At 38.7% G+C, this 14,444-nt stretch overlaps 1 protein-coding gene across 1 annotated transcript in view; it reads left to right on the forward strand.

The window, feature by feature from the left end:
* The first annotated feature begins 4,629 nt into the window (after positions 1 to 4,629).
* The window catches only part of ITGAV (integrin subunit alpha V), an 82,158-nt gene continuing 72,343 nt past the window's right edge, over positions 4,630 to 14,444 (forward strand). Inside the window, exon 1 of the mRNA XM_081942934.1 lies at positions 4,630 to 4,830. Within this exon, the coding sequence (XP_081799060.1) occupies positions 4,679 to 4,830 (152 nt within the window). The 5' untranslated portion in view covers positions 4,630 to 4,678. The remainder of the gene's footprint in view (positions 4,831 to 14,444) is intronic.

Raw genomic sequence — 14,444 nt, forward strand, 5'->3', positions numbered from 1 at the left:
TTTTTGGATTTGATTTAGGAGTATATGAGACTATAGAAATAATATAGACAAATGTTAACCTTAGAATAAGAGTCTGATGTATTTTTATTCATATCTACCTAAGAAAGTCAAGAGTCATTTTCCCTTTTTCTTTTTGCATCTCTATTTTCTTTTTTTCTTTCAGAAACATTTTATTTCTTGTCAGTTTATATTTTAACCTTCTGTTTTTGAAGATCAAAAAAGTTTAAAAGATCACTGTGGCACAGTTCTCAACTCACGTTTATTCAAGTTTATAAATATTTTATTTTTCATTCTGTTGCAAGCAATGTAATTCCTCCTTTTCTAGATTTACTGTCACCTGGGACTTTTCCTGAAGCTATTGAACATGCTATAGCAGTGATGGCGAACCTTTTTTGGCTCACGTGCCACAAGTGGGGGGAGCGCAGGGGGGTCGAGTGCGGGTGTGCCACACCCATAATGCAATGCGCGACCCCCAGTGCGCATGCGCGCACAACACGCGACCCCCCCATTTTTACATTATTTTTTGCCCTCCCCAGGAGCCTGGGGAGGGCAAAAAGAGCCTCCCCCGACCCCCAGGAGGCCCTCCGGAGGCTTCAGGGACTGTCCGGAGGCTTCCCTGAAGCCTTCGGAGCGCTTAAAACCGGGGGGGCAGGGGAGGCTCTTTTCGCCCTCCCCAGGCTCCGATAAAGCCTCTGGAGCCTGGGGAAGGCAAAAAATAGCTTTTAAAAAGGTGAACTCAGCTGGCCAGCACGCGCATGCGCGCTGGCCAGCTGACAGGGCAGCGCCTCGCGTGCCCTGACAAATGGCTCCGCGTGCCACTTGTGGCACGCGTGCCATAGGTTCGCCATCACGGTGCTATAGTGTGCAAACATATAACCTGATTTCTTTAAATAAAAGGACTCCTAGTATTCAATGCTTCAGAGATTGCCTAGCATTGAATCTGCTGCAAGGATGACAGCATTTGCTTTTTACTCAAATTCCTAATATCACCACAAGAGTTTTTTTTTCAACTGCCATTGCTCTGCACAGGAAAACCCACTCTTAATTTTAGGATTTTCTAAATACATAACGTTTTCTTATACATATTAACACAAGCAATATACATACACATCTCATTTAAAAGTCTAAGTATTTAGTCTCCTTCCTCCTATTTTCTCCACAACAATCCTGTGAGGTGAATTGGGCTGAGAAAAAGTGACTCCCCCAAGGTCACTCAGCTGGCTTTCATGCCAGGCATAGGACTACTTAGCCATTGTTAGTACATATCTAGCAAAGGAAGCCTACCACTCCTCTCAGTAATTGGTGTCTAACAATAAATTGCATTGATTGCTAAGCCAATTTCTTCTAGAATTCAATATCCTGCTTTCCTGTAATTCAATTTAATTATTCCTTGTTCTGAACTCTGGAATGAGAGACAAAAAATTTTTGATCTTTTTTCTCTGTGATAACTTCTAAATGATTTGAAGAATGCTGTCATATGCCCCTTAATCCCCAGTCCATGGACTGGCATTGGTCCATGACATATGTACAATAAAGTGTAGTGCACAATACTTCACATGGAGTGTATCCCAAGAAGGATAAAGAGATTTGGGAAAAATACTTCTGTTGATGCAGCATAAAATTGCATCTTCCTTTTGTTTTCAAGGCCATCACACTGCTGATTTATATTCAGTTTGAAAACTCAGTTGAATGCACCTATAATTTTATGTTTTACTCTTGTTCCCGAGCTCGAGTTCTTCCCCTCCCTTTATCTTTACCACTGTCCTATGCAACACTGATAGTTGTCATTGTGCTAAAGCCGTCTGTTTAACTATAGATAATCCAATCAAACCACTTATAATTAGCATGATGTGTGAACTAGCCAATGACTAGCTCAAGGTAAGGTTTATAGAGTTAAATAATGATTTGCAATCAGATCTTCATACTCCAAACCAGTATTGGTTCATGTGATTGGCTCATGTCAGTATGTGATATGACCAATACACAGGAAATATTCAACAACAATAACAAAAAACAAAAAAAACCCCAACCCACACCATTTCACCTCAAACCCTATTTCCACACACTGCTATTCCTGCATTGTATCTCCAAAATTATTTCACTGGATATTATTGGAATTACCATCCAAAACATATAGAGGATGCAAAGTTGAATAAATGTGTTTATTTAAATTTAAAGGGTCCTCATTCAAATGAAACTTATGGTCCAGTACTAAATAAGTGAATTGGGAGGTGTATAAACTAGAGGTCAAGCAAAGCACATTCTCATCAAGTAGAAAATCCCTGGCATTTCCAGTTAAAAGAACTTTATGTAATGGATAGAGGGGAAAAAAGACTTTTACCGGTTTTATCCAAAGTTGCAGGGTGTCGAAATAGACAATATTGAAAGGAATGACTGGCCTGCGCTATAGCAGTTTCCTGTGTTGAGTGAGAAGTACCCTATTTCCCCAAATATAAGACCTTCCCCGGATAATAAACCCAATTGGGCTTTTGAGCACATGAGTTAAAATAAGCACTGCCCTAAAATATTTAAACACATGCAGCCATTCCCCATTGCCTGTGGGGGAAGGGGGGAACATGCCCCACTTGCCCCACATGCACCTGCCATCCACGTGGAATGGCGTCACGGAGACTGTTCCCACAAACTAGCTACCACACCTCTTCTCTTAGTGGCCGCCACAAAAAGAGCAGCAGGCCCAGTGACAGCAAGAGTGTACCAGAAACAGAGACAGAACTTCCGGCCGTCTCTGGACCAGCTGAGCCGCGGGCCAAGGCTAAGGGGCCTCTTGCACCTCAAAAATAATAAGACCTCCCCGAAAATAAGGCCAAGCGTTTATTTCGGGGGTCAAAAGAAAATAAGACCCTGCCTTATTTTCAGGAAAACACAGTACATTCCACTGAGCATTGAATTTATTTAGGTTAGCTTTCAGGAAAGTATGATTAAAACAATCCCCATGTTCTTACTTATCCCAAAGAAAGGAAGCATATGTGGGGTAGTTGCATGGCCTTGGATTGAAGATAACAGGATGGCCTTTTTGAACCCTCGGTACATATCACATTTCCTAGCAAACAATGTGCAAATGGGTGCCTTGCTAATAATTGTATTTTCAGTTTCAACTTTGACTTAAGCAAATATAAAAGCAAACTTCATCAAACTACAAGAATAATTTGCTATGGAAAATTATGCACAACAGGGAGATCAGAAGAAAGCTAATTACAAAAAAAAAGGTCTAACCACCTTGAAAAAGCACTTTTGGGACTCCGTAGATGTCTAAGCAACTTTCTTCTTTAAAAAATGATACCATTTTTGGACCCACTTACTGTCCTCTTTAAATATTTAAGCCACCAATGAAGAGTCGTCTGTTTTATGACTCACCCTTTCACGTAGACGGTTTTTTTGGGGGGGGAGGGGGGAATCACAGCCCTGAATAATTTATCGAAGACCTCGATTAAACCCGACTTGTCGGGTCACGAAAAGGAACTCACCAAAGTAGGAAGGCAGAGGTGACCTTTATATTTCCTTGCGAATTTTGCAATTCGCCTTCCCGCGTATGCCTTGGCGCACGTCGAGGTCGCATGGAAAGGGCAGGGTTGGAGAAATAAGCAAACCCCAGGGGAGGCTCATCGTCCCCAAGGCACTTCGAAGGACGATGAGACGTCCACGAACTTCCCACCACCACCCCGTCGGTAGGCGGGCTAAAGATCGAGCGCACAGCGTTCTCCCCCTCCCATACACATCTCCCCATTCCGACCACTCTGGGACTCCACAGCCCAGTCAATCCGGCATGTCCGCTTTCCAGACGGGCAGCCGCCTGGTTGCTCCGCGCATGCCTAAATCGCGCTCAGAATCCTGCTCTTCCAATTCCCAAGTCCTGCAAGGCTCCGTCCGCACGCAAACATACACACACACCGAATTATTATAAGTGTATCCTATTAATATAGCATTGTTTAAAAGCGCGCAGCTCTCGGCCCAGCCATCCTGGAGACTTCCTCCAGCCTCCTAACACACGGAGTGTATATATTATACATATATACATGCATGCATGCATTATACATGTATGTATAATATATACATGAGTGTATATATTATACATACATACATACAAGCACCTCAGGGTGACCCCAGCCGGCTCTCCCCTCCCTCCCCCTCCAGCCCTCCGGCACCAGCGCTCGCCCGTCCCCTTTCAGCGACCGCAGAGCCCACGACGCGACGCCTTTCGTTCCTTCGCTTTCTTTTCGCCCTCCTCCTCTTTGGGAAAAAAAAAACACGAAGGGGGCGGATCGGCCGCGTTTAGAGCTGGCGACGGCGGCGGTTGCTGCTGATTTCTCCGCCCACGTCCTCATACCCGTCCGGGGAAGAAAACAGGGAAGAAAACAAAAAAGGAAGTGCTTGAGGCCGGCTGGCGGGCTGGGCTAGGAGTATTTTGCAGTCCGTCAGAGAGGAGGTCGGGTGGCTTGGTGGTTTTGTTTTCCCTTCCCTCCGCCGCCTCTGCTCGGCGTTGCCACGGCCGCTTTCTCTTCCGCTGCTGGGCATCTGATAGACATAGGGGGAGGCGGCGGCGGGCAATCAGAAATCCGGGAAGATCCGCCCTCCCCCCCCCCCTCTCTCTCTCTCTCTCACACACACACACACACACACACCTTCCCTGGGGCATCAGCTGGGCATTCCTGGGCTCACCATGGTCGCGCTCTATCTGCTATTCTTCGCCGGTCGCCTAGTAGCGCCGGGGTGTGCCTTCAACCTGGACGCGGAGAGCCCGACTGTATACACGGGCTCCGACGGCAGTTACTTCGGCTTCGCGGTGGATTTCTTCGCCCCCGACCGTTCTTCGTAAGTCTCTTTCTTGCCAGGCGCGTCCCTTGCAAAGCGCCGCTGCAAACGCTAAAAAATCTCCGCCGATTCCCAGAGCTCCTTCTTTTTAGTATATTATATAGCGCTAGAGCACTTTGGGCCGAAATTCCAGGAAAGTTCTTTAAGGGAACTGAACTGGATCCGCTTCGGTCCCTCTTGAGCGCGGCTGCGCTTGGATAGGATCTACCTTTGAAAGGAATTGCCGGGCGATTTAGATTAGCAAGGGTCTAAACGGCAAATCAGATGTAGATTTTTTTTCCATTTGCCATTACGACTCCCAATGGACCCAAAATTGGTGAATTGTTTAAAGTGGATTTGCTTCGTTTCTCGCCATATTTTGCTAATGGTGCAGTTCTTACATTAATCGCACTGTCCTTAAGTGAATCAGTTTCCCAGTGGACTTTTCTTTCCAGAAGGGCACAAAAGAGGATCACATGACTCTGGGAACACCGCAACTGTCATAAATGTGAGTCAGCTGTCAAGCATCCGAATGTAAATCATATGATTATGAGGATGCTGCGACAGTCATAAGTGTGAAAAATGGTCATGAGTCACTTTTTTCCAGTGCCGTTGTAACTTTGAATGGTCACTAAATGAACGGTTGTAAATCGAGGACTACCTGTGTTCTCCTGAGACCAAGCACCCTTCTTGTCAAACCAGATTAATCTTTGTTTCATTAAGATCCTTTGCCTACATTTTGAACGGAACATATTTCAGCCTTAAGGATAAGCACTGCTCTGTTTGGGAGAGAAGGTAAAGTACTGTAATCCCACCCATTTCAATGGAGTTTGCTCCCAGGTAATGGTATGGGAATGCAGGCTTCCCTTCCCCTTACAGAGAAGCAGAAATAAGACGATTTGGTAAAATCCAAATACTCTTTGTAGATTGAAGTCTTCTTATCCAGTGGGTAGAACAAATAGTCTTTGTAGTTGGGAAAGATAGCTGTGCTTAGGTGAAGAGTGATTGGATGCTGTAAAACACATAGAAGATGTGACTAATGTTTTGCTCTACTGACTTAAGGACTTACATTCAAAAGCACTTTTTATTCAAAATAATTTGTATACAATTTACTCTATGCTCTGAAATGTGACAACAAATCCTAAAGTACCAGATGCTTAGTTTTGAAAAAGAAAACAACAACGTGTGTATCTGAGGCTAGGACAGTATTGCAATTACTGTACATTGAATGATTCACTTACTTATATTGGTTTGATGAAATAATAATACATTTTGTGCTTCGTTATAAGGGGGGGGAGCAATAAGCTCCCAAACAAGGAAAAATAAAAAGGCCTTTGAAAATAAAAACAATACTCCGTGAATAGAACTGTTTCTCAGCAATGCTTCTTTGAATATTTGAACCTTTGACAGGAATCATGTGTAAACACAATAAAAAACCTCTTTCAGTTTATAAAGCTGGTGCCTCACTGAACATTGTTTTCACTCAAAGCACTCTCATCCAGTAAATTCTAATTTGTTTGACAGTGCTTCATTTTGATTATGGTGGCAAAAAGTTCAAAGTAATGAAAAAGTGGGGAAGACGATGCCCCAGGAAAAATTGAGATATTTTCCTTAGGCTTCTGTTTCCATAATTACTGCTAACTTCTTATGCCCCTTGGAGTATTTTTTTGATTAGAATAGAATTTCTTACTAGTTCAGTGTTTGAAGTGAAGATTTTAACGAGGAGTACCGGTAATATTTTGAGTGTAATTATGTTTCTGTGTGCAATGACTATATTTGCTGATATGGTCATACAATACGATTTGCTGTCCAATATCCGCCCCCCTCCCCCGTAAGTATCCTAGGAGTAACTTTTAGCCTAGATCTGCATTTCTAAGAGTTTTCCCTGGTTGTTGAGTCCAAGTACAGTATTTGAGTCAGAAAACAAACAGCAGAAGCAGCCCAACAATGATTGTTTCCATTGCTGAGTCCTATCCTGCCTGTGCTTTAACTCATGCAGTCACCTGACTTCTCTCCATGGCAATAAGTGACAAAACCTATACCTTAAGCTTCCCCAGGACCTTGACAGAATAACAAGAAGCTACTATTTATCCAGCTGAAGACCTTATTCATGGGTTGGGAATGGGATGTAGAGATATAGCAGAAAAAAATATGTTACCAGTCATGTTTGTGCCATTACTAGATGGAAGTAGGGAAAAGTCCTAAGTGCAATATTATATTTAAATCCTACTGATCCTAGGGGATTTATCTTTGTTTTATATATTTTCAGAAAATACTGTTGAACATTAAAAAGGAACCATGAATGCAATCCCTATCTATGGAGACTCTTAATCATCCAAAGCCATGGATGTTCCAAGCTTGCTTTTTCCACAGAAGGCAACTGGACTTTCTTTGGATTTCCTTTGATAGATTAAAATCAACATTTTATCATCTCTCGATAACTGGGCCTCTGTTCAAACATACATTGATACCAGAAATAAGTGCTAGTTTCTCACATAATAAGCTGTGATTCACAGAATCAAGCAAAATTACTCTGGCTCATCAAGCACTCAGCCATAAACAGTTGGTTGATAAACCAAAATGGCTAGGTTCAGACAACCCAGTGAACTACTACTTTATTAAGTGTTGAATGTACATTTTACCAACAAAGAAATAAAGGGAGACTAGTATAGATCTTTTTCAAGCTATTTAGCTCTTATCAATTAGCCATACCCTTTTGGCATTCGAACCTGGGCTACTTACATATTAAGTAGATGTGTTAACCTCTAGGCCACAGGCTCTCCTCCCTTTGTCAGCTATACCAGGGGAAAGATTAAGTGTTTTTTTGGTCAGGGCAACCTGGTCAACCCAATTATGGTATGGAACATACTGCTTCCATTTTATTTTTATCTTTTATTTAGTATTATATCTTTATTCAGGTAGCACACCAGAAGAAGTAATAAATGAATTAGGGAACTAAGCTCAGTCCACTAAAAACCTTTCCCAGGTTGTTTTAAGTTAGGCTATCACCACTTTAGGATACTATCGTATTGCCAGTCTTTAATGTTCATCTCTTAAAGGAACTGAGCCAAAATATTATGTTCCCTAAGATATAGGAAAGCACAGTCCCCATTTACATAATCTAAAAGATCTGAAAGGTGAATCTTTGGTGCTAACAAAAAAATATCCCCTCCCCCCTTTATATCTGGATAAATAGTAAGAGTCCTGGGAGAGAAATACTAGCTAGCTACCATTTCTGTGGTAATCTTACGGAGCCTAATGATGATATGACTCTTGTCACAGATCCAGTTGGCGTATTTATGTAAAGTGGCATCAAAGGAAGGAATCAGCTTTTTCCTCCAGAAGCAGAAAATGTCTGCCCCTGCTCTTGTTCCTGGTGGTAGAAATATAATTACAAATGAAGTAATTAACCAGTGCCTTCACTGGTAGTTCAGAGGTGCTCTGAGATGAGCTGTCCAATCTCTTTCATTGGTCATGTTGGAACGTCTTTGCTTCTTTCCCAATCCCAATGAAGTCTATAGAGCTCAAAAGCTTGCATGCTGTTTGTGACCTTTTGGCTTGTTCTAACAAAGGCATGCCTAATGAAAAAAAAATCTCTGAAGGTTTTGCTATTTCATTCCAGGGTAACATTTTTTTTGTTTAATTAATTGAGGTAATCTGGTCAATATTTTCTACCTAACTTTTGATATGACACCTCTAAACAGGGATTCTGTGGTGAGTATTGTAGAAACACTGTATTGTGAAAGGGTTTAAAACAAACCAAAAAGCACGAACCAATCCTTTGGTTAAAAGCTGTAAAGACCAGCAACCCCATGGTTGGAGTATGGGGCCATATCTATATATTGTATATCACCCGGACTTACATTTCTATGAGATGGCAGCATATAAACAAACAAACAAATAAAATATCTAGCCTTTGAATGCACTTTGTTTGGCCTCAAAAATTGTGTTTCCAAATCAAAAGATTAGAATTCCTTATTATGGAAATGGAAAAAGAGAAATGTGTAAATGACCACATGTTAGCCAAACCTTTAAAGACCTTTAAAAAAAATCATTGAAAAATCCATAAAACTATAGAAAATGATAGCTGGACATTTCTGCCTCCATCTGGTAGTGAGGTGACATGTTGGTTGCTATAGCATTTAGCCTCCTAAACATTGAGTACTGTAGTTTGTCCTCTAACTATTAAATAGCTAACTGCTTCTGCTCTATTCTGATTGTTTTTTGTTTTATTTGTCAAACTAGTTTTACTGCTGACTACCCAAGAACTCCAGGCAGCATAACTACAATATATGTAAAACATTTAGAAATATGAGTATCTGATGATCTGGACTGTTATATAATTAAATAAGTGTTTATTTATGAAAATCCTTGTTTCATTTTTCTGAAACACATTCATTTGAAATGGCTTACAAAGTATCACAGTGCATCATTAAATTGTTTACAATACAACTGCAACTGTATAATAAACCTAGTGAGAGCATTATTATGGGATAATATCTCATTAAAGACAATTGAGGCTATATTCCTCTTTGAGGTGAATCTCAATTACTACATTCAAGATTATAAACCAGTAATGGATTCTACCCTAATCTGAACACTATTAAATACTGCGGGTTTATCTTCTCAATAGGTTTTCATCGGTTTACGTTATAAAATTACGTATACAGGTAGTCCTCGACTTGTAACACTTTGTATAGTGACAACGGCATTGAAAAAGTGACTTATGACCATTTTTCACATGACCATTGCAATATCCCCATGGTCATGTGTTCAAAATTCAGATGTTTGGCAACTCTTTCATATTTATGATAGTTGCAGTGTCCCAAGACCGTGTGGCCGACTTTCTGACAAGCTAAGTCAATGGGGAAGCCAGATTCACTTAACAACAATGTTACTAACTTAACGACTGCAGTGATTCGCTTACCAAGTGTGGCAAGAAAGTTTGTAAAACGGGCATAATTTTCTTAAGAAACATCTTACTTACCAACAGAAAATTTGGGTTCAATGGTTGTAAGTGAAGGACTACCTGTATATTTATGTATTTTCCAATACTAACGTTCTCTGGAAAGTATATTACTCATTTATGTATTTTTACTCCTTATAAAAAACATCCAAAATAGAAATATAAAGATTATAGCATAGATTGGGTTTTATTTATCTTGAGTGCTTTTAAGATGCTTTAATTATGTCTCCATTGCAATTGTAACATTCTTGGTAGATGTGTATTAGGAAAATTACTTTTTGTGTATTTTAATGCTCTTCTACTGACCATTGAATACATTGTTATACCTTATTTGTTTCCTACCCAAACTTTATCATTGGTTCTGTTCAAACAACAGTTCCTGCTGTTGTAACCCTGTATTCACATATCTGTAATTCAATGAACTTTCACATGAATGAACATATATAGGATTGTACTCTTAGCAGAGTGGATTTGATTTAAATCAAGTCAATTTAAATCATGATTTAAATCACTAGTAAAAAGGCTTGATTTAAATCAACTCAATTTAAATCATAATTTTTAAAGAGCAACTGTCATCTCTGTCCCGTAGCAGCTCCTCCCCGGACCCACTGTTGACTCACTGACAGTCCCATTCACTTTAATGGGACGGCTGGTGATGCAGCAGTGACACAACAAGGTGAGAGACGTGGCAGGCAGCAGGTGAGTGGATGCCCACTAACAGGCAGTGCCATGATGGATCTGAAATGACAGGTGCTCTTTAAATGTAAGGATTCATTCTTGCTGATAGTTAGAATGTTTAATATTAGTATTTGCAAACAAAATGAAGGTTTCTTCTTTAGAATGCATATTATCTCAGCTTGCAGAGCTTGGATTCATTGAATGAGTTTATCAAAAATGTAAGTATTGCAGAATATACAGCTACATAACTAAGCTCCATTTCATGCTGAATAAACTAAATTATTAATGTATCTTAAATAGAAAACTATCTTTAGACAGATTTTTATTCCAATAGCATTTATTAAAATAAATATGATAAAAATTTAAAATATCCAATTTAAAATTTAAAAATCTGATTTTTTTACAAAAATTATCAATTTTTATCCACACTGTCTCTTAGAATAGACCAAGATATTTCCATTTCATTTAATTGATTCATAAACTTGGTTTAATGTCTGCTTATTCTATAAATTACAGTAAATCTGACTTAATTCTGTTTGATGTCAGTAACAATTTTGGCAAGTTTAAGGATTGGGGTTTGGGTCTTGTTCTGGTTCTTTTGTCTATCCTAGTATGACGACTTATACAAATTTTCCCACTGTGTAAATTTGAATTTGTGTTCAAAGGAAAAGAACAAAAGAAAGAAAATGGTTCAGATCTTCTTTTAGCATTTTTTTTGAGTAAGATAAAGATAATATGATTTCTTTTACTCTGAGGTTGATTTATATTTTAAGAGACCTTGCTGTTTTATTATTTCACATTATTTTACACCCACTTTTATATAATATTACATGTATTTCCTTCTTTTTAAGGGATTAGTATTAACACCTGCACTTAATGGTCCATGATTGCATTGGAAAATATGGGACTGTATATACAGTGTTGATCATGTTTACATTACAGGATAATCTTAGTTTTGAAACAGCTAGTGCAGAGGCAATGTTGAGTCAGTAAAATGGAAACAAAACAATATGGAATCTTTCTTTTAAATTACTTTCTTTAAATTAGATTTTTAGACCGCCCCTCTCCCAGAAAGGGACTCGGGGCGGTGTACAGTCAATACAAATAAAACCAGTCATAATAATAAAATACATTTAAGATACATTTGGAGGGGGAGATAGGCTGTACTAAGAAATAAATATATTCTAATCCTAAAAACATCACAATTAAAACCCCAAACCCAATTAAAATAGAATAAATCCCCGGGAGGTAAAACTAAGAAAGTGCCAGGCCAGCTGATTGAAATAGGTGAGTCTTTAACTTTCGCCGGAAGGAGCGGAGGTCGGTGGTAGTTCGAATGTCTGGGGGGAGGTCATTCCAGAGGGTTGGGCCCATCACAGAGAAGGATCTACTCCTAGGTGTCGCCCGCTGTTTGGGTATTAACCTCCTGGAACCCCTATCCTGTATTAGCATAGACCTTCATAGACATGAAAGTCATTGCAAACACAAAGGATCTTTTTCTGGAAACTTCATTTAAGTGATATGTGTGGGAAGTGCTTATTTGGATCGATTCACATGATGTGCACTTCTGATTTAATGTTGTTCAAACAGGATTTTATTTACATTAAAATTCCTTTTAGGTTTTAGTCCTGTAAAGTGTCAGAGTTCTGTGTAATAAATTTAATCCTACTTGTAGTTTGTATACATAGTTATAGGACTGTTAACTGTGCAGTTTAAAACGTTATCTAATAAATTTGATTTGAACTGGGCTTTAGTTGCATGGAATAGAATATACTAGGAACTTATGTAAATAATTGCTGAAGCATTCTCAGTTCTTTTACTGTCTTTCAAAAATCCTGGGAAATAGAAGTAGGGGAGGAAATGCAGGAAACTTAAAATATACTGATGAGTAAATGGTAGCATAGATTTGTCAAATATAAATAGTAGCATATTAAAATATTTTTTAAAAAAATGTATTTATGGATTATGTAGACCATTCTGGAATATTTTTGGCTTGGCAGATTGCAAATTATGTTGGCTTAGTTTTAATCAACACACATAACCATATTTTTACTGATTCTGTACTGTACCAATATCTTTGCTGTATTAGTGACTCTTTTTTTTAACTTTGATGAACCATTCACGATTTTTTGGAAGACCTCTGTAATTTTTGCATAATTGTTTCAGTCTATTGCTGGATTGTATTGCTCCCCTGTATTATTAGAAGATCTCATTTTAACTGTATTGTTTAAATTAATTATGCTCCAGACACATCAAATACATACTCTTAGGATAGTTTCTTCTATAATTATTTTTAATAGTAAAAATCTCTTTTTAGGTATATACTTCCTGGATCCTGAGACCAGGAAGAGAAGACTTGTTCAAATAACTAAAAGCCATTTGAAAAGACTGGGATCTATTAAAACATAGGACAGTTTTTACATGCCCAAGTCAAGCAACTTATAGTAGCAAAAAGAGTTTTTGAAAGATGGCCAGAGAGTAATACTAGATAAGTTGAAAATTCAGTAGGCGAACCACTTATTCATGTTTAACATCTGGAGTTGAGATTTCAAAGAGCAGGACTGGCATTGGATTACTGAGAATAGTTATACTGTTAAATTTTACACAGTTTTTGTATTCTCTTCAGCACGGTTTATGCAGTGGAATTGACTGATGAATTTTGTCTTGCGGTTCACTCCTACAGTAACATCAAAGCTTTGTTGTCTGAAGCATCACAACCACTGCTCATTGCTTTATGATAACAACATGGTTGTTTGATTTGAAAGAAGTCCTTTAGTTAATAAACTAAATACTTGGCAGTAGCCCAAACACTAGGTTTCATTTACTTTTACTTGCTCTGGGCATTTTCCTTTCCTCCTCCTTCTTGTGCCATATCTGTGAACGGATGTTGGTGATCATGTTGGCGATCCAAGGATCGCTTTTAGCCTTTGTTGATTAATTAGTGAAAATGACAGAAGGATGAGAATAATATTACTAAACAAGATGTGTACTTGTCACCTTGGTTTTTTCCAGCATTAGGAATTTCCAGTGTTGATGTTGCTTAAAAATTATGAGACAATAGGTAGGCTAGGAATAGCTAAGTATCTGTAACGTGGTCATAATCTCCAACCATTCATCATACTGAACATTTAGGATAGCTCTCAAGCTCATTAAAGTCAGTTTACTGTTTTAAGAAAAAAACATAATAACAAGGGCTAGTTCTTCCTATAAGTCTTAACCATCACCCTGCAAGAGATTGCTTTGACTGAAAATTGCAATATAAATCCACCGTGCTTGTTTATTTTTAATGGCCAGATGAGTTATACTGTACCACTAGAATAAATAATAGAAACAAATGTGATTAAGGATTTTATTTATGCAATTATTGGATTTATACAGCTGCCCATCTCAAATTCATGACTCTTATCTCCCTTTAGTTCTTGCTGATGTTTTGTAACACCCTATTCCCACATTTAGTCAGCATTTCATAACGCCAGACAACATGCAGTCTGTACTATGATCATCCCACCCTCAACTGACACAGTCACATTCCTAAAATACATGGGAGATATTTCTAAACATATGAAGTTCACCAGGACATTATCCCTTTTCATATCTGACTGAATAGCCAATCATACTTATCAACCTTTTAGCTTTCCTTTCCTTTTCTTTTTAAGGAATTGCTTTATCTTCAGCGGGTAGTTCATAATATTTCCTCAGTGATACCAGCAAGTTTTCAACCAAGACATTTAAAAAATGCAGTAATCAAGATTTAAGATAAGGCAGCAATCCAAAGAAGCAAGATGCACATACGGTTGAAATTCTTTTGGTAGTTGCACACATAGAAGCTACATTTTCAGTTTTTTTAAATTCAGCAATTTTTAGGACACTGTTTCTTAAAGTATGGTTCTATGACCCTAGAGATCTCACAAGACACTCTCATTCCTCAAAATCAAAATTATTTTGCAGCCTATGTTGAGAAATAATGCAATATTAAAAGCCTATCAAGCAG

This window comes from Natrix helvetica (genome assembly GCF_964273705.1).
Source record: "Natrix helvetica genome assembly, chromosome: 1".
Taxonomy (NCBI): domain Eukaryota; kingdom Metazoa; phylum Chordata; class Lepidosauria; order Squamata; family Natricidae; genus Natrix; species Natrix helvetica.